This window comes from Zonotrichia leucophrys, unplaced genomic scaffold (genome assembly GCF_028769735.1).
Source record: "Zonotrichia leucophrys gambelii isolate GWCS_2022_RI unplaced genomic scaffold, RI_Zleu_2.0 Scaffold_34_1600103, whole genome shotgun sequence".
Taxonomy (NCBI): domain Eukaryota; kingdom Metazoa; phylum Chordata; class Aves; order Passeriformes; family Passerellidae; genus Zonotrichia; species Zonotrichia leucophrys.
In genome coordinates this window covers 1098637-1123534 of record NW_026992239.1, presented here as the reverse complement: position 1 = coordinate 1123534, position 24898 = coordinate 1098637, and the positions used below count along the sequence as shown (strand labels likewise).

The window sequence follows — 24898 nt, the reverse complement described above, 5'->3', positions numbered from 1 at the left end:
AAGTTTTTTTAAACTAAGGGGGAATGCCCTTTCCCTGCAATTGTAAAAAAATTTTGCCTGGGGGATCCCGCTTATCCTTCCCCCTCATCTCGCACCCAGAGCACCCTCTGCCCTCGCCCCTCCTCTCCTGGCAGGCTCTGTCATAGGGCGCTAATTAGGGGGAGCGTAAATGAACTGGTTATAGCGAAAGGGGTCTGGTTCGGAGGTGGGCGGTGGAAAGAGCCGAGTGCTGCCGGAGATGCCCGAATGGCGGAGAGGGCGCGGTCAGCGAAAGGACCCGAGCGGGGACGGAAAAACCCGAGCGGCGGAGCTCGGCGGAAGGCGACGAAGGGAAGGGGACACCCAGACTGCGAGCCCTGATTGGCCAATCGCCTCAGGGGGCCCGTCCCCCGCGCCGGCCTCAGACGCCGCCATGGCGGCGGAGGTGACGGACGGTTCGTGTGGGTTCTGCAGCGCCTCCGCGGCGGTATATACGTGCCCGCGCTGTCACCGCCGCCTCTGCTCCCTGCGCTGCTACCGCGCCCACGGCCCCTGCGCCGAGGCCTTTTACCGCGACCAGGTTCTTGAGGCGCTGCGCGCCCAGCGCGATTCTCCCCCCCGGGGCCCCGCGCCGCCCGGGCTACGCGAACTACGCGAGCCCGGGGATCCAGTGCGGCCTGTGGGCCGCGGGCTGTGGGAGCAGCTGAGCGAGGCGGAGCGCGACGGGTTCCGGCAGCTGCTGAGTTCCGGGGAGGCCGCGGCGCTGCTGCCGCAGTGGCGGCCGTGGTGGTGGCGCGGGCGGGGGCCAGTGGAGGAGCTCGGCGGCGGCTCGGGGGTCGAGGAGGAGGATGAGGAGGGCGGCGAAGGCCGGCCCGGCCCCGCGCCGCCCGTCCCGGCCTCGGTGCCGCCGCTGAGCGCCCTCCGCGCCGCGGCCCCGTCGCCCTTGGTGCGGTTCCAGCTGCCGAACGCGCTGTTCGGCTACGCCTTCTCGCTGAGCCTGCACGGCGGGGACGAGACGCTGCTGCCCGAGCTCCCCGCGGCCGCCATCGCCGCCTCGGCCGCGCTCCGCGCCCGCCGCCCCTTCGGCAGCACGGCCGAGGCGCTGCTGAGCGCCCGGCGCGACGCCCGCACCGCGGGGCTGCCCCTGAGCCCGCTCGGCGACAGCGGCGCGCTCCTGGCCGTGGCGCAGCTGCTGGAGGGTCGCGATAGTCGCGACCCCGGCGCCGACGTGGCGGCAGCTTTGTGGCACCTGTGGCGGCTGCTGAAGGCGGGGGCGCGGGCGCTGCCGTTCCCCGAGCGGAGCCGCTTCCGAGCGGCGCGCAGGAAGGTCGGGTTCCTGCTGAGCTGGAGCCGCGGCGCCCCCGAGGAGCTCGCCCAGCTCGCCCGGGAGGCGCGGGCTGTTCACGCCGAGGTGGCCGCGGAGGAGGCGGCGGTGGCCGAAATCAGGGAGGGGCTGGAGAAGGTCTGGGGAGGGCCCCGGCCGCCCCCCAGGGAGGGGCAGGAGGATCGGGTACCCTGGCTGGTCAGGGACGGGGTTGAGGAGGGTTTCGGGGGTCCCCGGCCTCCCCCGGCTGACAAGGGGGTGCAGGGTCGGCGGCTGATCCAGGAGCTGGACTGAGAGGGGCAGACGGCAAGGAAACGGCCCGAGAGAGAATCTGCTGGTCAAGGGACAGGACTGATGAACGTCCAGAGAACCGGGACTGGGAAAGCTGCTCCTTAAGGGACAGGACTGATTAACGTCCGAGAAATCTGCTCATTAAGGGACAGGACTGATTACCGTCCAGCAAAGTTGCTCGTTAAGGAACAGGATTAATGAACTTCCAGAAAAGCTGCTCATTAAGGGACAGGACTGATGAACGTCCCCACTCTCGGCAGGTGTGGGGGGTCCCAGGGGGCCCCTCAGTTGATGGGAGAGGTCCCGGCAATGCCAGTAAACAGTGGGAGTGTGGGGTGGTGGTGCTCGCTGGGGTCTCAAGATGGGAGGGAAGACACGAGAACGTTGACTCCATGTTTCAGAAGGGTCAATATGTTATTTTATATTACATTAAAACAGTACTAAAATAATAGAAGAAAGGATTTCATCAGAAGGCTGGTTAAGAATAGAAAAAGTGATAACAGGCTTGTGACTGACCGAGACAGTTGGGATAGCCGGACTGTGATTGGCCATTAATTAGAAACTACTACATTAATTATAAACAACCACATGAGAGTTGAGATGGGGAGGTTCCAAAGGTGCTTCAGTAGATGGGGGGGGCCTTGGGGGTCCCACAGGAAATGTGGGTGATTCCAGGGGGGCCTTGGGGGTCCCACAGGCAATGTGGGCCATCCCAGGGGGCCTTGGGGGTCCCACAGGCAATGTGGGCAATCCCTGGGGTCTCGGGGGCCCTCAGTAGAGCAGGGGCAGCAGGCGGTGTGGCACACGCTGGCACAGCCCCCCCCAGGCCCCCCCAAAGCGGCGCCGCTGCCGCCGCTCCCCCTGCAGAGCCCGGAGCTCCCGGAGCGCCGCCCCCGCCAGGAGCAGCAGCAGCGGTGGGGACAGACCTGGGGGGACAGGGGCGGCTCAGGGGTGGGGACGCGGGGCTTTGGGGGCTCAGGTGTGTGGCAGGGAGGCACACGGGGTTCTGGGGGGCTCAGGTATCTGGGAGAGGAACAGGGGGTTTTGGGGGGCTCATGTGTCTATCTGGGGGGACACGGGCCTTTGGGGACTCAGGTGTCTGGGAGGAAAGGACACGGGGGTTTTGGGGTGACCCCAGGGGAGGAGGGGCGCCCCGGCGCGGTTTTGGGAGGCTCAGGTGTCTGGGAGGGACACGGGGTTTTGGGGCGCCCTGGTGGGGTTTTGGGGGTCTCACCGCAGGGCAGGGTCCAGCCCAAGGCCATCAGCAGCTCCCCGAGGTCATCGGGGCGTCGCACGAGCCCCCACCAGCCCCCGGCCAGCAGCAGCTGCCCCGTGGCCGTGGGAACCGTGGCGAGACCTGGGGAGGGGGTGGAACAGGGGTTTGGGGAGTCCCACATTTGGGGATCCGCAGCCGTTTGGGTGTCCCGGCGCTGGGGGGTCTCACCGGCCACCCGGGGGTCTCGGGGGTCATGGCTGAAGAGGCTCCTCTGAGTGGTGGCGCCGTGGAAGATCCACAAGCCCAGGGCTGGGGGGGAATAGGAGGGGAGGGGGATGTCAGAGCCCCCCTAAACTGCCCCAAGCTCCTCAGGGACCCCCCCCAAATCCCCCCAGTTCCCCTGAACCCGCCCCACCCCGATCCTGCCCACCCCCCAATTCCCCCAAATAATCCCCAATTAATCCCTGGTGCTCCCATTGACCCCAAATCCCCCCAATTCCCCCCAAAATCTCTTCCAGTACCCCCCAAATCTCCTCCAATTCCCCCCACTTGCCCCCAAATCCCCCCAGTTCCTCCCAAATCTCCTCCACTGCCCCCCAGATGCCTCCAATTCCCCCAAAATCCCCCCAGTGCCCCCCGTGCCCACCATAGAGCCCTCCACAGGCCGCCCCCCCGGCGCCCCCCAGCCCCTGCTGGGGTCTCCTCAGCAGCAGCAGCGCCGGGAGGGGACCCCCGAAAGGGCCCCAGGCGAGACCCCCAAAGAGCCCCAGGAACCCCCCGGGGCCGGGGGCAGGATTCACACTCAGCTCCTGGGGAGAGGCGAGAGGTGAGACCCCCACAGACCCCCCACCCACAAACAAACCCCAAAATACCCCCCCGGGGACCCCAAAATTCCTCTGGAGACCCAAGCACGCCCCATAATGACCCCCACCCCAAAGGCACTCCAAACCCCCCCCAAACACACCTCAAAAATCCCCCAGGGGAATCCCGCACCCCCCCCACCCCAAACACATCCCAAAAAACCCCAAAAACCTCCAGGATACCCAAACATGCCCCAAACACACCCCCTACCCCCAAACACATCCCAAAACCCCCCGGGAGACCCCACAGACCCCCCCCTACTACCCCCCCCCACCCTGACCGCCACAGCACTGCCCCCATGCTCACCCTCCCCCGTGTCCCTCTGCCCCCCCACCCTGAGCCCCTCCAGCACCGCCCCCATGTGCCCCCCCATGCTCACCCCCACTGCCCTCACCGTGTCCCCCTCCCCCATGTGCCCCCCCCCGTGTCCCACTCCCCCCCCGCGCCCCCCCCCACCCTGAGCCGCCGCAGCACCGCCCCCCCCTGCGCGGCCGCCACGAGCGCCAGGGCCAGCGAGGGGGAGCCCCAAAGGCGCTGCTGCTCCCCCAGGGCCGCGGAGAGCACCAGGAACTGGGGGGACACGGGGGAGGGACGGGGGGAACAGAGGGGGAAGAGCTCGTTAATCCCCTGGGCTCTGCTCCCAGTGCTTCCAGTCCCTCCCAGTTCCCTCCCAGTCCCCCCAAGTCCTCCCACAATCCCTCCCAGTCCCCCCATTTCCGCCCCCAGTTCCCTCCCAGTTTCCCCAGTTCCCCCCAGTCCCTCCCAGTTTGCCCAGTTCCCCCCATTCCCCCCCCCAGTCCCTCCCAGTTCCCCCAGTCCCCCCAGTTTGCCCAGTTTCCCCCGTACCCAGGCGCAGAGCCCGACCCGCTCCCAGTTCAGATTCTCGGGGGGCTCCAGGGGGGTCCCCGCTCCTCCCCCCACGAAGAATTCATACACAGGGTGTCCTGGGGGGGGAGGGGCACAGCCTCAGCACCCCGGGGACCCCTCCAGGACCTCCCAAAATCCATCAGTCCGCCATACCCCCCCAACTCCCCCCAGACCCCAATACTGCCCCCAATTACCCCCCAGGACCCCAGTTCCCCCCCAAACTCCAATTTCCCCCCCCAAACCCCAATTCCCCCCCCCCCAGCCCCCCAACCCCCCCCACGGACCCCGATTCCCCCCCCCCCCATTTCCCCCCCGGCTCCCCCAGACCCCCATTTATCCCCTCAGACCCCCAATTTCCCCCCCAGACCCCCATTTCCCCTCCACCCCCCCGCTCACCGGTGCCACCGCCCCGCAGCCGCCGCCGCGCGAGGATGAGGAGGGCGAGGCCGAAGGCGACGCTGGAGGCGGCCGCAGCCAGCGGGGGGAGGAGGGGGCACAGGGGGGGCAGGGGGACCCCCAGGGCCAGGGACCCCCCCAGGGCCCCCCCCAGCAACAGCAGCCCTGGGACAGCGGCCGTGAGGGGGGCGACCCCCGGGGGGACCCCCGGAACCGCCCCCCCGACCCCCAAACCGACCCCCCCAGTGAGGGCTGTGACCCCCGAGGGGACCCCCGAGCGCCCCGCCCGCACCCAAACCCCCCCAAAGGACCTGAACGGACACTGAACCAGCCCCAGGACCCCCCCGAGGGGCCCTGAGCTCAAAGCCCCCCCAGAGACCGCCCCGAGCGCCCCCCACTCACAGCCGAGGTCCCGGAGGGGTCCTGGGGGGTCACCGGGGCTCTGGGGGAACAGCGGCGTCACCCTGAGACCCCCATGGGACCCCCCAGAGCCCCCCCTGAACCCCCCCATGTGGCCCCCCAAGACCCCCCAAACCCACCCATATCCCCCCCAAGACCCCCTAAACCCACCCATACCCCCCCCAAACCTGCCCATATCCCCCATCCCGGCTCCCCAAATCCCCCCAAATCTCCCCAAACCGCCCCAATCCCCCCCAAATCCCTCCCAGAACCCCAAATTTCCCCAGAACCCTCCCAAACCCCCCCCCCCCACTGCCCCTCACCCTCGGGGGTCTCCGGGCCCCCATCCCGAGCGCCCCCACCCACGCCAGCACCAGCGCCAGCGTGGGGGGGGTGGGCGCGGCCAGGGGGGGCGAAGGGGCCCCCCAGGCCCCCCCCCGCCCCTCCCCCACGGTGGCACTCACGACCCCCACGAGCCCCAAAGGGAGGAGCAGCGACAGAGCCCCCGCACCTGGGGGGAGAGACCCCAGACCCAAAATACCCATAGGTGAGACTCCAGACCCAAAATGGGGACCCCAAACCCAAATTAGGGGGACCCCAGAGCCAAAATACACACAGGTGAGATCCCAGACCCAAAACAGGGACCCCAGACCCAAGATACCCCTAGGTGTGACGCCAGACCCAAATTAGGGGGACCCCAGACCCAAAATGAGGACCTCAACCACCATGCGAGAGCCCCCTCCCCAAAAAAGGCACCCAGGGACCCCCAGGTGTGACCCCAGACCCAGAAACAGGGCAGGGGGTCAGTCCCCACCCCTCCCCGAGGGACCCCAGACCCAAAAAGGGACCCCGCCCCCCCCCAAAAGGGGACCCGGGGCTCAGGACTCCCCTCCCCCCCCGCCCCCTCCCCAAAAAGGGCCCCGATCGCGCCCCTCCCGCCCCCCCTCACCCCAGGGCCCCCCAAATTCCAGTTCGGGGGGAGGGGGCGCCTCTCGGGGGGGCTCCATGGCCGGGGGGGTTTCCTGGGGGGTCCTGGGCGCGCCGGGGGCGTGGCTTGGCAGGAACCACGCCCCTCCGGCGGGTGATGTCACCACGCCGCGCGGTGATTGGCTCCAGCAGGGCCACGCTCCCGCTCTTAAAGAGACAGTGACCGAATTTTGCGGGTATGTGACGTCACAAACTGCGTCATTACACAACTAGGCCACGGAAAACACCGAATTTATTGACGAAAAAACAACAAACGGGGGCGGGGGGCGTACGCGAGAGGGTCCGAAAAATCCGGGGGGGGTCTCACCTCACATGTGGGAAGAGTCCCACACTTGGGGGGGGGGGTCTCACACACTGGGGGGGGGGCGGGGGTCCCATGAGGGTCTCCAGGTGTCTCCTGAGCTCTTGGGGCTTTCCAGGGGTCTCCAGGTGTCTTGGGGGGCTCTCCCGGGGATCTCCTGGGGGTCTCTTGAGCTCTTGAGGGTCTCTGGGGGTCTCTGGGGGTCTGGGGTCACTCCACGACCAGGTGGAAACGCTCGGCCTCCTCAAAGAGCGCGTTCATGGAGGCGGCCCAGGCCTCCAGCTCCGACACCTGGGGGGGAAAGAGGGGGAGATGGGGAGTCGGGGGGACAGGGGGGGTCTGTGGGGGGCTGTGGGGCACTGGGGACACAGGAGGAAATGCGGGGGAATGGGGGTCAGGGAGGGTCTGTGAGCAATGGAGGCGGCCCAGGCCTCCAGCTCCGACACCTGGGGGGGCACAGATGGGGGGTCAGGGGGCGTCTGTGGGGGGGTCTGTGGGGCACTGGGGGGGTGAGGGGGCCGGGGGGTGCCGGGAGCAGCAGGGCAAGGGGAATGGGAAGGTCAGGGGGAGAAACGGGGGGGGCTGGGGCAGTGTTGGCTCTGTGGGGAGAAATGGGGATCAGGAGGGTCCAAGGGGGCAGGGGGGGTCCCTGGGGGTCTCAGTGGCATGGGGAGGGTTCCTGGGTTAGGGAGGGTCCCTGGGGGTCCCAGCAGTGTGGGGGTCCCGGGGGGCTGTGGGGGGGTCCCAGCAGTGGGGGAGTCCCGGGGAGCGTCCCTGGGGGCTGTGGGGGGGTCCCGGGGGTGTCACTCACGTCGATGGGCGTCACCTTCCTCTTCCTCCTGCGCTCGGGGGGGGCGGGGCCGATGCCGGGAAGGCCGAGGGGGGGGATCTGGGGGGGCGGGAGGGAAAGGGGCTCGCGGGGGATGAGGGGCACGTTGACGGGGAGGGGGCTCAGGGGGAGCCCCCCCCGCGGGCTGAGCCCCCCCGCCCCCCCCTCCAGGCGGCTGTAGGAGCGACGGACACGGGGGAGGGGGGAGGGGAGGGGGGAGGGCGGGGGGGAGGGGGCAGCACGGGTGGGGGAGGGGGCGCAGGAGGGGGAGGGGGCGGCACAGACGGGGGAGGGGGCGCAGGGGCCGTTCTCCTTCTGGCTCTGCAGCTGTGGGAGAGGGGCAGAGGGGGGGAGGGGGGTTCAGTGTGGGGAGGGGTCCTGGGATCACCAGGACCCCCCCTCACCCCCCCCCCCCACCCCTCCCCTAACTCACCCGGGGGCTCCGTCGGGGTCGCTCAAAGTCCTGTGGGGGAGGGGAGGGGTCTGAGAGCTGCCCCGAGACCCCACCCCCGCAAAACCCGGCCTGGGACCCCCCCAAAACCTCCCCAGCTCCGAGACCCCTCCAAGACACTCCCCCACCCCTTGGTGCCCCCCCAGCCTCCCCCAGGTCCCCACTCACGAGGCTGCGGTCCCGGGGGTTCCGGGGGTCCCGGGGGCTCCGGCCCCCCCGCGGTTCCGAGACCACCGAGCGCAGGGAGCTGCTCCGAGTCACTGTGAATTGGGGAGGGGGAGATGGGAGGGAGTGACGGGGGGGCGGGACCCCCGGGAGCCCCCCGAGCCTCCTAGAAACCCCCCAGAGCCCCCGGACCCCCCCGGACGCTCCCAGGACCACCCAGGTGTCCCTCAGACCCCCCTCGGGACTCCCCCAAGTCCCGCCAGGACCCCCCCTCACCCCTCGGGGACACCCCAGACCCTCCCGGGACCCCCTCTCACCCCTCGGGGTCGCCCCCGCCGAGCGCCGCCCGCCACCAGCTCCCGCCATGGCGGTTCGAACTGCCGGAAGTGGCGTCATCGCCGCGCGCCGCGCGCCGCGGCAGGCACGGGGAGCGGCCATGTTGGGAGTGGCCGCGCGGCGGCGGCCGGTGACGCCACCAGGACGCGACGCACCCGGAAGCGCCAGCGGGGCAGCGCGTCGCCATAGGAACGTGTGAGTGGGGGGCGGAGGGGGGCGAAATTTGGGGGGGTCTGGGGGGCTCCTGGAGGGTCTGGGGGCTCCAGGGGGGTCTGGGGGCTCCAGGAGGGGCTGGGGGATCCTGGGGAGCGCCGGGCGCGGCTTTGCGGTGTCCCCTTGGTGTGCGGGGGACTCTGGGGAGTCCCGGGGGTTCCTGAGGGGTCTCGGGCAGCAGGAGAGGGCGAGAGGGGTCCTGGGGGCTTCTCCTGCGGGGGGGTCTTGGGGTCTTCTTCTGGGGAGGGGTCCTGGATGTTCTCGTGGCCAAGGAGGGCCCCAGCCCCCCGAGACCGCCCCCCCCCCCCCCAATTCAGCCCTCCCTAGTCCCCCAGGACCCCCTCAGCCTCCCAGACCCCCCCCCCATTTTCCCCCAGGCCGCCATAGGGCTGTGTAAGTGCCTCAAGCGATGCATCACCACTCTTCCCCAGGACCCCCCCCCCCATTTCATTTGCAGCCTCCCAGGACCCCCCCATTTAATTTCCAGCCCCCTCAGGCCGCCATGGGGCTGTGCAAGTGCCCCAAGCGCCGCGTCACCACGCTCTTCTGCTTCGAGCACCGCGTCAACGTCTGCGAGAGCTGCCTGGTCAGCGCCCACCCCAAGGTGAGGCTGGGGGCTCTGGGGGGTCCCAGGGAGCTCCGGGATGGGGCTCCTCGGCGCTGACCCCCCCTGTCCCCGCAGTGCATCGTGCGCTCGTACCTGCAGTGGCTGCAGGACAGCGACTACAGCCCGCAGTGCCCGCTGTGCCAGGCACCACTGGGGGACAGGGACACCGTGCGCCTGCTCTGCTACGGTGGGTGGAGAATTGAGGGGATTTGGGGCGGTCTGGGGAGCTTTGGGGGGGTCTGGGGGCCTGGGGGGGCTCCAGGGAAGGCTGGGAGTGATCTGGAGGCATTCCAGGGGGTTCCTGGGTGTGCCCTGACCCCCCATTTTCCCCCCAGATGTGTTTCACTGGCCCTGCCTGTCGGGGTGGGCTCGGGCGCTGCCCCCCCACACGGCCCCCGCCGGGCACCGCTGCCCCCAGTGCGGGGGGGCGCTGTTCCCCCCCCCCAACCTGCAGGGCCCCGTGGCCGAGGCGCTGCGGGCGCGGCTCCGGACAGCGGCCTGGGCCCGGCCCGGACTGGGACTGCCATTGGTGAGTGAGCCCTGAGTGACCAGAGCCCCCAGACCCCCAGTGAGCCCCCCCAGCCTGCAGGGCCCCATGGCTCTGTACAGCGGCCTGGGCCCGGCCTGGGCTGGGATTGCCATTGGTGAGTGACCCTGAGAGACCCCAGACCCACAGAGTGACCCCTGAGAGACCCCAGACCCCCTTGACACCTCCAATCTCCCCCCAGATCGAGGACTCGGAGGCGCCGCCGGAGCCTGAGACGTGCCCGGAGCCAGACAGGGGCTGGGATGGTGAGGGGAGACCCCAAAACCACCCCAAGAACAGCCCCTGGACCCCCAAAACACCCCCAGAATCTCCAAAAACACCCCCTGGGATCCCAAAACCACCCCAAGGACCCCGAAAACACCCCCAGGAACAGCCCCCAAGCCCTCAGAACACCCCAGGGACCCCCAAAAACCACCCTGGGACCCCAAAACACCCCAGGGGCCCCAAAACCACCCCAGGACCCCAAAACTACCCCAAAGACCCCTAAAACCCACCCTGGGACCCCAAAACCACCCCAGGATCCCCAAAACCATCCCAGGACCCTCAAAACCACCCCAGAGACTCCCCTGGGCAGCCCCCAACCCCAATTCTGCCCCCACAGCCCCCGTGACCCCCCCAGAGCCCCCACCAAGCTCCCCCAGCCCCCACGCCGTGGTGCACATGGGGGGAGGGGAGACCCCGACGCTGCACGCGGGTGAGTCTGGGGGCTTCGGGGGGAGCTGGGTGAGTCTGGGGGCTTCAGGGGGAGCTGGGGTGGGTTTGGGGGCTTCAGAAGGGGCTGGGGTGGGTCTGGGGGCTTTGGGGGGAGCTGGGTGGGCCAGGGGGGTGGAGTGAGTATGGGGGCTTTGGGGGGAGCTGGGTGAGTCTGGGGGCTGCAAGGACTGCAGGGACTGCTGGGGCTGGGACCCCCCCACGCTGGGCATTTTGGGGGCCGGGGCTTCAGGGTCGCTCCGCCCGCTCTGCCCAGGCTCCGCCCCCCGCAAGCCCCTGGGGGGTCGCGAGCCCTGGAGACCCCCCGACCACGAGGAGGAGAAAAAATATCGGAGGAGACCCCGGGCGTGGCTGCCCCCGGGGTTCAGGTGGGTCTGGGGGCTGCAGTGGGGTCTGGGGGCTGCCCTGGGGCTGGGGTGGGTCTGGGGGCTTCCCGGCTGGGGTTTGGGGCTCCCCTGGGGGGGCTGGGGGTCCCTTTGTGGGGGTCAATTGCAGTCGCTTTAGGGGAGGTCATGGAATCCTTCTGGGGGGCACTTTGGGGGGTCATTCAGGGTCCTCTGGGGATGTCATGGGGTCCCTTTGGGCACCCCTGGGGTCCCTTTTGGGGGGTCCCTCTGGGCACAATTGGGGTCCCATTGGGGGGTCCCTTGTGGGGGGGTCATGGGGTTCCTCTGGAGGTCCCATTGTGCACCAATTGGGGTTCCATTTGGGGATCTCTTTGGGGGTTCCTTTGGGGGTCCCTGGGGATCTCTCGGGGTCCCTCTGTGCCCCCCCCCACCCTGTGCCCCCCCCGCAGGTGCCGCCCCCGCGCGCTCTCGCAGCGCCCCCTGCTGGCGCTGTGCCTGGGCGGGGCCGCGGCCTTCGCGCTGCTCCTGATCCTATTGGCCAGCCTGGCCAGGGGCGTGGCCGACGCCGACCCCGCCCTCGAGCCGCTCAACAACCCCCACGTGCGGGTGGGGCACTGACCACGCCCCCGCTGGGGGCGGAGCTTCCGCGGTTGGGCAGGGCAAATAAAGGGCGCCTCTTTGTGGAGGGGGAGGCAGAAGCGTCGGTGTGGTCCTTGGGGGGCACCAGTTCCCCCCAGTTCATCCCAGTCCCTCCCCAGTTCTCCCCAATTTCCTCCCAGTGCCTCCCAGTTTGTCCTGTAACTCCAGTCCCTCCTCAGTTGCCCCCAGTCCCTCCCAGTGCCCCTCCAGTTCATCCCAGTTTGTCCCAGTCCCTCCCAGTTCCCAGCACACCAAACTGACCAGGACATTCGTTCTTTGCCCCCATACTGGGGGTCCCAGTAATTTTTTGGGGTCCCTGGGGGTTCTTTGGGGGTGCCAGGGCACAGTTTGGGGGGCCTGGGGGGTTTGGGGGGTCCCAGTGCATTTTTTGGGGGTCCCAGGGAGGGTTTGGGGGTCCTGGGGGGATTTTGGGGGTCCTGGGGATTTTGGGGAAGTCCCAGTGGAATTTTTCGGGGTCCCAGTGGATTTCTGAGGGTCCCAGTGGAGTTTTGGGGGATCCTGAGGGATTTTGGGGGGTCCCAGTGGATTTCTGGGGCTCCCCGTGGATTTTTGGGGGATCCTGGGGGGATTTTGGGGGGTCCCAGTGGCTTTTTTGGGGTTCCCAGTGGATTTTTGGGGATTTCCCCCCACCTAGAATGGGTGGGCCCCCACTGACAGATGGAGGCGGAGCAAAGCCAGGCACCGCCCAGTGGGAGGGGGCGGGTCCCAGGGGCCGGGGGGCGGTCCCTCTGTGCTGAGGGGCGTGGCTTCGGACGTGGGGCGTGGCCCCGGGCGCAGAAGCTCCACCTCCAGCAGCAGCTGCCGCGGGCCCGCCAGGGGGCGCACGAGCTCCAGCAGCGAGCTGTGATTGGTCAGCGCCTGCGGGGAGGCGGGGCCACACACGAAGACATCAATTCCGCCCGAATGAACCCCAAATTCTCACCTAACGCCCCCCCCCCCCAAAATACCCCGGAGACCCCTCCCCAAATACAGCCAGAGACACCAAAGAGACCCCAGAGATGCCCAGAGACCCCCCAAAATACCCTGGAGCCCCCTCCCCAAATACAGCCAGAGACACCAAAGACCCCAAACCCCCCCAGAGCCCCCCCTCCCATCGCCCCCCCTCTCCCCGTACCCGCAGCCGGAAGGTCCCGGGGGGGCCCCCCCGCAGCCGCAGCCTTTGGGGGTCGCCGACCGGGGGGTGCCGGAGCTGGAAGATCCCGGTGGGCGCCTCGGGGGTCTCTGGTAGCGCCAGGAACCGGTGCAGGAGCCAGTGGGGGCGGGGGGCGCAGCCCGGGACCCCCCCGGGGCACACGCAGGTCCTGGGGGGCCCAAAATGGAGAATTGAGGGGGGGCCCCCAAAGCTGAGACCCCCAAAACTGCCAGGAGCCCCGCCAGGGTGGGTGAGGGGGAGCCCCCCCGGATTTTGGGGGGTGTGGAGGGGTCCGTACCCGTTCTTTAGGGGGTGGGGGGCATAGGGCCCCCGGCAGAGCTCCCGGGGCACGCACAGGTGCCCCCCGAAGGTGTTCAGGCAGCTCTGGGCCCCCCCGCAGCCGTGGGAGCCCTCTGAGCACTCGTCCCGGTCTGGGGGGGGAGGAAGGGGGCTGAGACCCCCCCCCTCAGTGTCCCCCATCTCCCACAAACCAATCCCAGAGTCCCAGAGCCCCCCAAAGCCCCTCAAAGGTGCCCAGAGCCCCCCCACCCCCCACAGACGGCTCCCCCGCTACCCTGGTGCCCCCCAGTCCCCAACGGCCGCAAAGCCCCCCAAAACTCCCAACCCCCCCCTAAAATCCCCCCAAGCCCTCCCAGAGCCCCCCCAAACCCCACTCCAGTCCCCCTAAACCTCCAAAACCCACCCTAAACCCCCCCAAACAGCCCCAGAGACCCCCATCATCCCCCAAATCTCCCCCACCCCCTCCCCAGCGCCCCCTACCCCGGCGGAGCCCCCCCTCAGGATCCCAAACTCTACCCAAAACCCCCGAGCCCCCCTACCCTTGCAGAGCCCCCCCAAACAGCCCCCAGCCCCTCTACCCTTGCAGAGCCCCTCCTCCTCGGTGTAGCCGGGGGGGCAGACGCAGCTGAAGCCCCCCGGGAGGTTCTGGCAGCGGTGCTGGCACCGGACTTCCCCTCGGCACTCGTCCACGTCTGAGACCCCGGGGCGGACAAAGAGAGAGACCCCCGTGAGACCCCCGGGTGAGGGGGGCACAGAGAGAGAGACCCCCGGGGTCGGGGGGGGGGGGGAGAAGAGAGAGAGGTGAGACCCCCGGGGGGGGCACAGAAAAACCCTGGTGAGACCCCCGGGGCGGGCAGAGTGTCCAGGCCAGCTGGGCGTGTCCCGACCCTGGTGGGCGTGTCCATTTACCCCGACCCTGCTGGGTGTGTCCCGGCCGTGGTGGGTGTGTCCCTGCTGCGGTGGGCGTGCCCATTTATCCAGACCCTAGGGGGCGGGTCCATTTACCCAGTGGGCGTGTCCCGGATGCGGGGGGCGTGGCTTACCGAGGCAGCGGTGCCCGTCGGGGCCCAGGGCGAAGCCGGCGCGGCAGCGGCAGCGGAAGGAGCCGAAGGTGTTGAGGCAGCGCTGGGAGCAGCGGGCGCCCATCGAGCACTCGTCCACGTCTGCGGGCACAGGGACACCCCGGGGCTTGAGGCGGGGTCGGGGGGCCTCACCTGCCCCCGGACCCCCGGCAGGGCCGGGGAGGGGTCCCGGCGGGGCTGGGGGGGCTCTGACCGAGGCAGGAGCGGCCGTCGGGGCCGAGGCTGAAGCCGGGGTGGCAGCGGCAGGAGAAGGCGCCGGGGGAGTTGGCGCAGCTGTGCTGGCACCAGCGGAACTGGCACTCGTCCTCGTCTGCGCCAAAAACGCCCAAATTCACCCCCAAACCAACCCGAAACCAGCCCGTGAACACCCCTGGGAGCCACAGCCACCCACACCAGGGATCCCCACAGCCCCCTTCAGCTGAAACCCCCCCCCCAAACCCCCCCATTCCACCCAAATCCCCCCAGACACCCCCAGACCCCCCCCATTCCCCCCGCACTGACCAACGCACTCGGTGTCCCGGTGCCGGTACCCGGGGGGGCAGCGGCACTCGAAGCCCCCCCGGACGTTGATGCACTCCTGGCTGGGCCGGCACGGGGGGGGCCCCGCGCACTCGTCCACGTCTGGAGGGGGGGCACAGGAGGAGGGGGAGACAGGGACTCCCGAAATGGGGACCCCCGAAATGGGGAAACTCCCCCGAAATGGGGACCCTGACCCTGGGGAATCCCCCCGAAATGGGGAACTCCATAACCACGCCCCTTCCCGCAGCCCCGCACACTGATTTGCATCCATATTACCACGCCCCCCTCCCCACCCACCAATTTGCATCCACCTAACCACACCCCTTTCCACCTTGCCCACTGATTTGCATGTACATAACCACACCCCTTTCCACCCCGCCCACCAATTTGCATCCACCCAAGCCCCCCCCTCCTCCGCAGGCCCCGCCCCCTTTACCTGCGCAGGTGCCGTCGGGGGCGGGGCCGAAGCCGGGCGGGCAGCGGCCGTCGGGGGGCGGGGCCGGGGCGGGCGGGGGCGGGGCGGGGGGCGGGGCGGGGCCGGGGCCGGGCCCTGGGCTGAGCAGCGCGGCCGAGCGGGGCAGGCACAGGTACCCCCCGAAATGGTTCAGGCACTTCATGGAGCCCCGGCAGGGCGGCGGGGACCCCACCGCGCACTCGTCCACGTCTGGGGGGCGAGGGGGGCGTCAGGGGGGAGACCCCGACCCAAAACACTGCCCGAGAGGGGCCATGGAACCCCCCCAAAAAACAGCCTGAGAGGGGAGACCCCGACAAAAACACTGCCCGAGAGGGGCCATGGAACCCCCCCAAAAAACAGCCTGAGAGGGGAGACCCCGACCCAGAACACGGCCCGAGAGGGGAACCCATCCCCAAAACTCTGCCCGGGACCCCCCAAACTCTGCCCCGGACCCCCCAAAGCCCCCAGGGAGACCCAACCCCCCCAAAATCACCCCCGAGCGCCTCCCACGGACGCCGGGACCCCCAAACCCCTCGGACCCCCCCAAACCCCACCATCCCCTCACCCACCTTTGCAGTGCTCGGTCTCGGGGTCCCACTCGTAACCATCGCTGCACTCCTGGGGGGGGCGAGAGGGGGTCACCCCCCCAACCACCCCCGACCCCCCCAAAACCAGCCCCCGACCCCCCCCGACCCCCCGCCCCGCCCCAGCCCCTCCCCCACAGCGGCTCCCGAAGTTTGGGGAGGGGCCGAGGAGTTTTTGGGGAGGGGGTTCAGGTGTTGGGGGAGGGGCAGGAAGGTTTGGGGAGGAGTCAGGACCCCCCCCCACGCCCCGCCCCCCGATCTCCCCTTCCCCACCGCGTAATCCTCGGGTTCCTCCAGGTCCGGGGGGGCCGCGGGGGCCACGCTGGCGCCGAGCGAGAGGAGGAGGAGGAAGAGCAGCGCGGGGGGGCCCATGGCGCTGGGGGGGGGCACGGGGTCACCCCCAACTCCGCGACCCCCCGGAGGGTCCGGGACCTCCCCCCAATCCATCCTCCCCCCCTCCAAAGCCCCTCTGGGCTCCGGGGGGGAGGGAGGGGCGTCTTTGTGGGGGAGGGGCGTCCGCAGGGGCACCGCAGAGGGGGGGGATGGGGTGTGAGCCCCCCGCAGGACCCCCCCCCAGAAGCCCCTGCGGCCTCACTCACCCTGCTCAGCTCTGGCCCCGCCCCCAGGCTCAAAAGCTCCGCCCCCTCCCCAAAATTGGCCCCGGAGCGCGGGAAAGCCCCTCCCCCACCCCAGTGCTCCCCCCCTTTTCCCCCCTCCCCACAACCTGGGGCCTCCTCCCTCCCTCTCCCCATTTCCAGATTTTAGGGACCCCGCTGAGATTTTGGGACCCCTCCCCAAATTCTGCCCTTCCCACCCCAAACCCAAAATTTTGGGGACCCCCCCCCCCCCCGACAAACGGCCCAACCTCAGCCTCGATTCCGGCTCTTTATTGCACCCCCACCCCAATTTTTGGGGTCACACGGGAGGGGCACCCCTGGTTTGGGGAGTCCCGGATTTGGGGGTCCCCTCTTTTTTGGTGTCTCCCTGTTCCCAATGTCCCAATTTTTGGGGCGCTGCCACTGCTGCTCCTCGAGATTTGGGGTGTCCCAGGTTTGGGGTGTCCTGGTGCTTGGGGTCCTTTCCTGCAGGTTCCCCAAACACCCAAATTTTGGGGTGCTGATGCTCCATCCTCGGCCCGTTGGGTTTTCACATTTCCTGTCCTTTTTGGGGTCCCATATTTGGAGGCTGCCCAAGCGCAGCTTTTGGGGTATCTTCAGCTTTTGGGGTACCCCCATTTTGGGGTCATTGCAGGTTCTGGATCCTTTCCTTTCCCAGGGGCGCCGCATCCTCAGGACGCCGTTTTTGGGGCTGTGTCCGTTTCAGGGGTGCAGTTTGGGGTGCAGCTCTTGAGGCTGTCCCCATTTTTGGGGTGCAGTTTGGGGTCAGTCGTGGTACATGCGCAGCAGGCAGGCGCTGATGGCGGCCATGTAGCGCTCCCACAGCGCTTGGTGCCTGCAGAACGGGCAGAAATTAAATTTTGGGATTTTTGGGGGGCACAAATGGGATCTGGGGGATCCCTCGCTTTTAGGGAACACCCCCGGAGCTCCAAACCACCCCCAGCCCCGTTCTAGGTGGCTTTGGGGCTCCCCTAAAGGCTCCTGGGGGGAGATTTGGGGAGTTCCTGGGTTTGGGGTCCCACCTGAAGCCCGGCAGGTTTCGGGGTGATTTGGGGTGATTTACGGGGGGGTTATGGGGTGTTTTAGGGGGTTTCTGGGTTTTGGGGCTCACCTGAACCCCGGCAAGTTTCGGGGTGATTTAGGGTGGTTCAGGGGGAGTTTATGGGGTGTTTTAGGGGGTTTCTGGGTTTTGGGGCTCACCTGAACCCCGGCAGGTTTCGGGGTGCTGCCGTGTAGTGCGTCAGGAAGAGCCTCAGGTCCCCCGGGCTCCACTTGTCGGAGCGGCACGGCTCGATCACCTGGGGGGACCCCAAAAACCCACCTGGATCTGGGGGGGGTCCCACTCCAGGGGAGTCCCCGGGGGGGTTCTGGGTTCCAATTTGGGGGTGTGGTTTTTGGGGTGCCCCTCACCTTCTCCACCAGGTCCACGAAGAAGTCGCGCACGTCGCGGGCGTGGGTCAGCTTCCCCCCCACGTTCACCAGGGCCCGCGACAGAGCCTGGGGGGGCACGGGGGGTGTCAGGGACCCCCAGACCTGGGGGGGGAATTGGGGACCCCCAGAGCCAGGAGAAACCCAGCGGGGGCGTTGGGGACCCCCTAAATTCCCTCCCCTCCCACCCAACCTCCCCCACAAACGTGCACGGGGGCGTCCCCGGGATTTTGGGGGGTCCCAGGATTTTGGAGGAGCCCCTCCCCCTTCCAGCAGCCCCCGTGGGCTTTGAGAACCCCTCCCCCCACCGAGGACCCCCCGTTTTGGGGGGGATTCACCTTGAAATTGGCCTCGAGCTCGTTGTAGACCGAGATCTTCCCCCGCAGGGCCGAGCACACCAGGCTGGGGGAGGGAGAGGTTGGGGGGGCTGGGGACCCCCAAAACCGGGACCCCCACCCAGGGACCCCCCCCAAAATCGGGACCCCCACCCAGGGACCCCCCAAAATCGGGGCCTCCATTCCAGGGGTGTCCCAGTCCCCATCCCAGGGTGTCCCTGTCCTGTCCCCTCCCATCCCCGTCCCCGTCCCTGTCCCTGTCCCCGTCTCCCTCCCAGGCCTATCCCCGTCCCAGGGGTGTCCCCAGGGGTGTCCCTGTCCCCTGTCCCCCGTCCCTGTCCCCGTCCCCGGTGTCACCTCTTGTGCTGGTCCAGCAGGTCCTTGTCGCTCACCAGCACCTTCAGCTCCTTCAGGTCCTGCAGGAACGACTTGGGCAGGTCCCCGTCGGGATCGGCTGCTTCAGGGGCTGTGGGGACACAGTGGGGACATCATGGTCAGCGGGGTCATGAGGTCACAGGGACAGGGTCAGCAGGGTCACCGGGGTCATGGGGTCACAGGGACAATGGGGTCATGGGCATTTTTGGGTACCCAAAGCCCCCTGGCTCCAGTGGGCCATCATGCTCTGGGGATTTAGGGGTTTTTGGGGTGGTTTTTTGGGGTGGTTTTTTTGGGGTGTTTTTGGTGTTTTTGGGTACCCAAAGCCCCCTGGCTCCAGTGGGCCATCATGCTCTGTGCGCAGGCGGCGAAGTCCCCGAAGCTCAGGAACTGCAGGCGCCTCTTGCCCGTCTCGAAGCGGCTGTTGGCGAAGAACACGATGGCGGCGTAGTCCCTGGAGGAGAAAGGGGGGTCAGGGCACCCCAAAAAACCCCAAAACCTCTCCCACAAACCCCAAATCCCGGAGAACACGATGGCGGCGTAGTCCCTGGTGGGGAAAATGGGGGGTCAGGGCACGCCAAAACATCCCCTAGACACCCCCCACAAATCCCAAAACCCTAAATATCCCCCAAAACATCCCCCACAAACCCCAAATACCCCCAAAACCCAAAGAACACAATGGCGGTGTAGTTCCTGAGGGGAAAAATGGGGCAAACCCCCCAACCATGGGAGCATTTGCGGGGCCCTGAAAGCCCCCCCAAGCCCAGAGACCCCCCCAGGACCCCCCCAGACCCCCAGGACCCCCAGAGTGCCCCCCCTCACCGTGCCAGGGCGGGGGGCAGCAGGAAAAGCTGCTGGATGTTCTCGGCCAGGGGCCCCCGCAGCTCCTCCACCGCCTTGAAAACCCTCTTGAAGTTGTCAAACTGGGGGGACAGGGGGGGGTCAGCGCCCCAAAAACACCCCCAGGGCCCCCCCAGACCCCAAAACCTGCCCAGGACCCCCCCCCAGACCCCAAAACCCTCTTGACGTTGTCAAACTGGGGGGACAGAGGGGGTCAGTGCCCCAAAGCACCCCCAGGTGCAACGCCCCAGACCCCCATCTTTGGGATTTTCCCAGTTTTTGGGGTATTTTTCCCCGAGATTTTTGTGTTTTTTCTCTCCCCGTTTCAGGGCTCACCATTTTGGGGGTTTTCCCCCAGTTTTTTGGGTTTCCACCCCATTTTTGGGGTGTTTTTCCCTGTTTTCAGGGCGCACCTGGCGGCGGCAGCTGCGGATCCCCACCCCTGTGCGGGCGCTGACCTCGTCCAGCTCCTTCTTGGTGCCCTTGGAGAGTTTCTTGCCCAGCAGCTCCCGGGCCAGCGCCTCGTCGAAGGCGTAGTACCTGGCGGGGGGGCAAAAAACCCCAAAACTGTGAGAAAATGCCAAAAAAGGGGAGAGAAAACCCCCAAAATGGGGACAAATTATGGAAAAACATAAAAGCAGGGAAAAAAAACCAAAAATAGGGGGGAAAACCATAAAAACTAAGAGAAAACCTCAAAAATGGGGAACAAGTGAGGGAAAAACCCCAAAAATGGGGGAGAAATTAGGGGAAAACCAGCTCCCAGTGCTCCTAGTCCCCCCCAGTCCCTCCCAGTCTGTCCCACTTTATCCCGGTTTGTACCTCTGCACGAGCAGGGCCTGTCTCTCGGGGGGGATCTGGAACAGCAGCTGCTGCAGCAGCCGGGGGGGGGCGTGCAGGAGCCGCTCCAGCATCTGGAACGTTCTGTAGTGGTCGCGGGTGTCGCTCTGCAGCACGGCCACCGACGTCCCCTCGCGCTCGAGGACCCCGCCCCGCAGGCGACGGGCCACCGCCTCGGCCACTGGGGACAGTGGGGACACATTGGGGACACTGGGGACAGGGACACGGCCACCGACGTCCCCTCGCGCTCGAGGACACCGCCGTGGAGCCGCCGGGCCACGGCCGCGGCCACTGGGGACACCTGGGGACATTGGAGATATTGGGGACAGCAAATGTCCCCCAGGTGTGCTCAGGTGTGTCCCAGGCGTGTCCCCAATGTCCCCAGGTGTGTCCCTGCCATACCTGAGTGTCCGTCCAGCCACAGCCGGTACACCTCCTCATCGATCAGTGTCGTGTTCCCCACAAACACGTCCAGGTCACTGCTCATGGCTGAGGGACAGCACAAACGTCACCGAATGGCCCCAAAATGGGCCCAAATGTCCCCAGAGCTGCTGTCAGGGACACGCTGACTCCACACTGGGAGCCCCTGAGCCCAGACTGGGCCATACTGGGATCATTGCCCCCCACCCCAACCCAAACTGGCCCATACTGGGATCATTGCCCCCCACCCCAACCCAAACTGGGCCCGCCCCTCCCCCAAGCTGGGCCGCAGTGGGCCCCGCCCCTCGGACCCCTCCCCCACCCGGGGCAGCCCCTCCCCCACCCCCGAGATCCCTCCCCCACCGACCGGCGCCGTCCCGCGCGCTCCTCCCGCGGCGCACAGCGATGACGTCACGTGCTCGAATATATGACGTCACGGACTGGGCCGAGCAGCGGCGCGCGAGCCACGCCCACCTCCCGCGCGGATCGCGAACCCCGCCCCCCGGGTCCTCCCAGTAAAAAAGAGTAAAAACCAGTAAAACCAGTAAAAATCCGTAAAAAACAGAAAAAATCGGCAAAAAACCCAGTAAAAAGCAGTAAAAACTGGTCCAAGAAAAAAGCAGCTCCAGGAAAAACAGTGAAAGCCACTAAAAAGCAATAAAACCAGTCCCTCCCAGTGTCCCCAGTTTGGCACCAGTGTCCCAAATCCCAGTCCTCAGTCCCCCCAGCCCCTCCCAGTCCCCCCCCAGGGGGACCCTTTTCACGGTGACGCCGCGAGAGGGGCGGAACCAAGGCGCGGGGCCGCAGGGGCGGGGGGCATTTCCGGTGCTGGACTCTTTCAACGCATGCGCAGCCGCCCGGCCCGGCCGCCGCCACCATCATGGCGCTGTGCGACCCCCCCGGCGCCGCCAGCCCCCCCCGGCCGCCGCTCAGGTACCGGGGGGAAAACGGGAACACCGGGACAGCCCGAGGGAGCGGGGCAGCGCGGGGTGGGGAGGGGAGGACGGCGGGACCTCCCCGGGGATGGGAGCGGCGACCCCCGGAGCTGGGACCGGTCCCGCCCCTCAGAGACCCCCGGAATCGGACCCGACCCCCGGAGCTGGGCCCGACCCTCGGTTCCCCTCCGGTTCCCCCATCCCGCCGTTGTCCCCCCCAGTTGGAGCCCCCCCCTCCCCTTCCCTCACTCCTCTGGGAGTCTCGCTCACCTCCTTTTTAACCCGTTTTAAATTTTTTAAAGCCTATTTTAACCCCGCTTTAACCCCTTTTTAACCATTTAAAATCTCTTTTAACCCATTTTACCGCTATTTTAAGCCATTTTATTCCAATTTTTACCTCATTTTATTCACATTTTTCCCAATTTCACCCCATTTTAACCCATTTCTCCTCTCCCCAGTGCCCATGAGCTGTCCCAGGAAGTGAAGGCATTCCTGAGCGGGCTGGACCCCGTGTCCCATTTTAACCCATTTTATTCACATTTTAACCCCGTTTTTCCCCATTTTAAGCCATTCTAACCCCATTTCCCCTCTGTCCCCAGCGCCCAGGAGCTGTCCCAGGAGGTGAAGGCGTTCCTGAGCGGGCTGGACCCTGTCCAGGGTACCCCGCTGTCGCCCCCGGCCCACGCCCGCTGCGCCCTGCGCCTGCTGCGCTGCCTGCCGCCCGCCCGCCACGCTGCCCTGCAGCACCTGCGCGGCCTCTTCGACGAGCAGGTGTGCCAGCACCTGCTGCAGCGCGAGAGCCCCGCCCCCGGGCCCGCCCCCAAGGCCACGCCCGGTGCCGAGGTGCTGCAGGAGGCACGCCGGGCCCTGGCCGAGCTGGTGGCCGCCAACCCGCGGGCGTGGGCGCCCGGCGTGGCCGCGTGGGCCAGCGAGCTGATGGGACAGCTGAGCAGCAAGTACGCCAACCGGCCCGGCGTGCCGCCCGCCGCCAGCCTCAACGAGCTGCTGCAGCTGTGGATGGCGTGCCCGGCCACGCGGGCGCTGCTGGACATCTACAGCCAGTGCCTGGCCGCCATGGTGGGCAGCTGCCCCGACGCGTGCGTGGACGCGCTGCTGGACACGTCGGTGCAGCACTCGCCGCACTTCGACTGGGTGGTGGCGCACGTGGGCTCCTCCTTCCCCGGCACCATCATCAGCCGCGTGCTGTCCTGCGGCCTCAAGGATTTCTGCGCGCACGGCGGCGCCGAGGCCGCGGGCACGGCAGGCGACAAGCGCGTGCCCAAGATCGCCTCGGTGGTGGGCATCCTGGGCCACCTGGCCTCGCGGCACGCCGGCAGCATCAAGCAGGAGCTGCTGCGGATGTTCCACGAGAGCCTGGGCTCGCCCCGCGAGCACCACAAGGCCACGGTGCCCTTCCTGCTGCAGCTGGCGCTCATGTCGCCGGCGCTGCTGGCCGCCGTGTCCCCCGAGCTGGTGGACTCCCTCAAGCCGCCGGTGCTCAACCAGCTGCACCAGCACTTCTCCTCGGTGCCCCGGGACGAGCTGGAAGGCGTGGTGGGCGTGGTGGTGCACCTGCTGTGCCACACCTCGGCGGGGGCGCTGCGCACGCTGCGCTTCCTGCTGGCCACGGCCGCGCCTGCCTCGGTGATCACGGCACCGGGCCCGGCGCTGCATGAGGGCGTGCGCGAGGCCTGCGAGCGCCTGCTGCAGCTGCTGCTGCTGCACCTGCAGAAGCTGGTGCACTCGCGCAGCTCCGCCAGCCTGGCCGAGTGCCCAGCGCGTCCGGTGCCCTTCCTGGAGGCGCTGCGGCCGCACGTGCGGGAGCTGTGCCAGGACACGCTGCGGCTGGAGCGGCGCCGCTGCCTGTGGCAACACCAGCTGCTGGCGCTGCTGGCCGTGCACTCGGCCCCGCACGGCGCTGCCGAGGCGCTGTTCTACCTGCTGGCGCTGGCACGCACGCCCGAAGAGCTGGCGCTGGCGCCGCAACTGCACGCGGGGCTGCGCGCCGTGCTGCCCGACCCGCTGCCCGCCGCCGTGGCCGCGGCCGTGGCGCAGATCCACGCCGGCCGCCTGCCCGAGCCGCAGCTGGCGCAGCTCCTGCGCAACCTCTCGCTGCTGCTGCAGCCGCGCGGCGACGACGGCGAGCCCGGGGACGCGGCGCTGGGCGCGGCGCTGGCGCGGCACCTGCCGGACCTGGCGCAGCTGCTGCTGCACCCGCGTGCCGAGGTGGCGGAGGCGGCGTGCCGGCTGCTGGCGGCGTGCCCGCTGCCCCGCGCGCTGCCCCCCGCGCACCTGCTGCCCGCCGTGCGCGCCGCCGTGCGCGGCTTCTTCGCGGGGCTGCGCCGGGGCGACGCCGCCGCTCTGGCACCCGGGGTGAGGCTGCTGGCGCGGCTCAGCGCCGTCAGCCCCGCGGCCGCCAAGGCTGTGCTGGCGCAGCTGGTGGAGGGCGCGCTGGGCGGGCACAACGCCGAGCTGTTTGGGGGCAGCGCGGACCCGCCGGGCCCCGAGGCCGCCCCGGCACCGCCGCCGGTGTCACTGCTGGACACCAACCAGTGCTTCACCGCCGGCCTCACCACGGCGGGCGGCGTCTGGTCCGTGTTCCACGCCGGCGTCATCGGCCGCGGGCTCAAACCGCACGCTGGGCTGGGCCAGCGCAGCCCCGAGGAGCTGAACCGCAACACGCAGACCTTCCTGAGCCTCCTGCTGCGCTGCTGCCGCGGCTCCGGCCCCGCCGAGGCCGCCAAGGCGGTGGCGGCGGCGCTTGTGGAGGCCGTGTGCCCCGAGGCCGCGGGCGCCGAGCTGGCCTGGCCGCCCGAGGAGCTGGCCCGGGCCACGGTGGAGCGGGACCTGCGCATCCTGCGGCGCTTCCGGCAGCACCCGCTGCTGTTCCCGCTGCTGCGGCTCGTGGCCGGCGGGCACCCCGCGCTGTGCTACTGCTCCGTGCTGCTCCGCGGGCTCCTGGCCGGGCTGGTGGCGCACTGGGACGCCTGCAGGGACCCCAGCACGGGCGCCTCGCCCTGGCACCTGCGCGCGTCCTGCGCCCTCGTGGCGCTGCTGGCCGAGGGCTCGCTGCTGCCCCCCGTGCTGGGCAACATGCACGAGCTGTTCCCCGAGCTGGCGCCGTTCGAGGTGCACCTGCTGCTGCTCAGCGTGTGGGGCTACCTGCGCGAGAACAGCCCCCTGCCCCAGAAATTCACCTTCCAGCCCGAGCTGGGCGTGTTCCGCAGGGACTTCGGCAGGGACGGCGACCTCAGCAAACACCTGGCGGTGCTGCATGCCGTGCTGCACAGGAACATCCACCGCCTGGGGCTGCTGGCCGCAAGGTTCTACCCCTGAGGGGGCAAAACGGGGGGTGCGGGGGGTTTGGGGGTCAGGGGAGGCAGAGATACAGATTTGTAATAAAAAGAAAGAAAAGAGAGAACGGTGTGGAGTGTGGGGGTCTCGAGGGGAGTTTGGGAGGGGCTGGGGGTGTTTGGGGGGTCCTTGAGGGTGTCTGGATGGCTTGGTGGCAATGGTTTGGGGATCCCAGGGGAGTTTGGGGCGTCTCAGGAGA

The 24898-nt window shown here is 68.4% G+C and overlaps 7 protein-coding genes across 13 annotated transcripts; 3 read left to right on the top strand and 4 right to left on the bottom strand.

Annotated features, from left to right (window-relative positions):
• Positions 1-305: 305 nt before the first annotated feature.
• ZNHIT2 (zinc finger HIT-type containing 2) lies at positions 306-2052 on the top strand. Its single transcript, XM_064737063.1, has one exon. It carries the CDS (start codon positions 413-415, stop codon positions 1595-1597), a length of 1185 nt encoding a protein of 394 aa, XP_064593133.1. The 5' UTR covers positions 306-412; the 3' UTR covers positions 1598-2052.
• TM7SF2 (transmembrane 7 superfamily member 2) lies at positions 1984-6387 on the bottom strand. Of its 3 annotated transcripts, none has more exons than XM_064737059.1 (10): positions 6283-6387; positions 5657-5844; positions 5337-5376; positions 4935-5099; positions 4518-4615; positions 4128-4241; positions 3457-3619; positions 3039-3119; positions 2829-2951; positions 1984-2520 (listed from the first exon to the last, which is right to left on the bottom strand). In XM_064737059.1, the coding sequence occupies exons 1-10, from the start codon at positions 6338-6340 to the stop codon at positions 2366-2368; spliced, it is 1185 nt and encodes a 394-aa protein (XP_064593129.1). In that variant the 5' UTR covers positions 6341-6387; the 3' UTR covers positions 1984-2365. The 3 variants fall into 3 exon arrangements, with proteins under 3 accessions (XP_064593129.1, XP_064593131.1, XP_064593130.1); XM_064737061.1 differs by having other exon boundaries at positions 5798-5844; positions 6283-6382; XM_064737060.1 differs by lacking the exon at positions 4128-4241.
• A 157-nt stretch (positions 6388-6544) lies between these two features.
• On the bottom strand, positions 6545-8589 carry CDCA5 (cell division cycle associated 5). The gene is made up of 5 exons (XM_064737088.1): positions 8384-8589; positions 8070-8161; positions 7884-7913; positions 7433-7510; positions 6545-6912 (listed from the first exon to the last, which is right to left on the bottom strand). Exons 1-5 carry the CDS (start codon positions 8502-8504, stop codon positions 6832-6834), a joined length of 402 nt encoding a protein of 133 aa, XP_064593158.1. The 5' UTR covers positions 8505-8589; the 3' UTR covers positions 6545-6831.
• Positions 8467-11525, top strand: ZFPL1 (zinc finger protein like 1). 2 transcript variants are annotated; one of them, XM_064737086.1, is made up of 8 exons: positions 8467-8597; positions 9103-9219; positions 9298-9409; positions 9558-9751; positions 9951-10014; positions 10371-10463; positions 10737-10848; positions 11277-11525. In XM_064737086.1, exons 2-8 carry the CDS (start codon positions 9118-9120, stop codon positions 11443-11445), a joined length of 846 nt encoding a protein of 281 aa, XP_064593156.1. In that variant the 5' UTR covers positions 8467-8597; positions 9103-9117; the 3' UTR covers positions 11446-11525. The 2 variants fall into 2 exon arrangements, with proteins under 2 accessions (XP_064593156.1, XP_064593157.1); XM_064737087.1 differs by lacking the exon at positions 10371-10463.
• Positions 11526-11980: 455 nt separating this feature from the next.
• Positions 11981-16178, bottom strand: LOC135460303 (EGF-containing fibulin-like extracellular matrix protein 2). Of its 4 annotated transcripts, XM_064737083.1 has the most exons (11): positions 16158-16178; positions 15832-15934; positions 15544-15592; positions 14957-15184; positions 14503-14622; positions 14195-14311; positions 13963-14082; positions 13498-13611; positions 12918-13050; positions 12602-12788; positions 11981-12345 (listed from the first exon to the last, which is right to left on the bottom strand). In XM_064737083.1, exons 2-11 carry the CDS (start codon positions 15928-15930, stop codon positions 12118-12120), a joined length of 1395 nt encoding a protein of 464 aa, XP_064593153.1. In that variant the 5' UTR covers positions 15931-15934; positions 16158-16178; the 3' UTR covers positions 11981-12117. The 4 variants fall into 4 exon arrangements, with proteins under 4 accessions (XP_064593153.1, XP_064593152.1, XP_064593154.1 ...); XM_064737082.1 differs by lacking the exon at positions 16158-16178 and having other exon boundaries at positions 15832-16059; XM_064737084.1 differs by lacking the exons at positions 14957-15184; positions 16158-16178 and having other exon boundaries at positions 15832-16057.
• Positions 16179-16429: 251 nt separating this feature from the next.
• FIBP (FGF1 intracellular binding protein) lies at positions 16430-20891 on the bottom strand. Its single transcript, XM_064737072.1, has 11 exons — positions 20778-20891; positions 20393-20479; positions 19973-20171; positions 19567-19693; positions 19136-19236; positions 18634-18767; positions 18296-18404; positions 17942-18005; positions 17586-17672; positions 17376-17473; positions 16430-17010 (listed from the first exon to the last, which is right to left on the bottom strand). Exons 2-11 carry the CDS (start codon positions 20475-20477, stop codon positions 16941-16943), a joined length of 1074 nt encoding a protein of 357 aa, XP_064593142.1. The 5' UTR covers positions 20478-20479; positions 20778-20891; the 3' UTR covers positions 16430-16940.
• A 96-nt stretch (positions 20892-20987) lies between these two features.
• On the top strand, positions 20988-24722 carry INTS5 (integrator complex subunit 5). Its single transcript, XM_064737071.1, has 2 exons — positions 20988-21343; positions 21945-24722. The coding sequence occupies exons 1-2, from the start codon at positions 21291-21293 to the stop codon at positions 24679-24681; spliced, it is 2790 nt and encodes a 929-aa protein (XP_064593141.1). The 5' UTR covers positions 20988-21290; the 3' UTR covers positions 24682-24722.
• Positions 24723-24898: the final 176 nt, after the last annotated feature.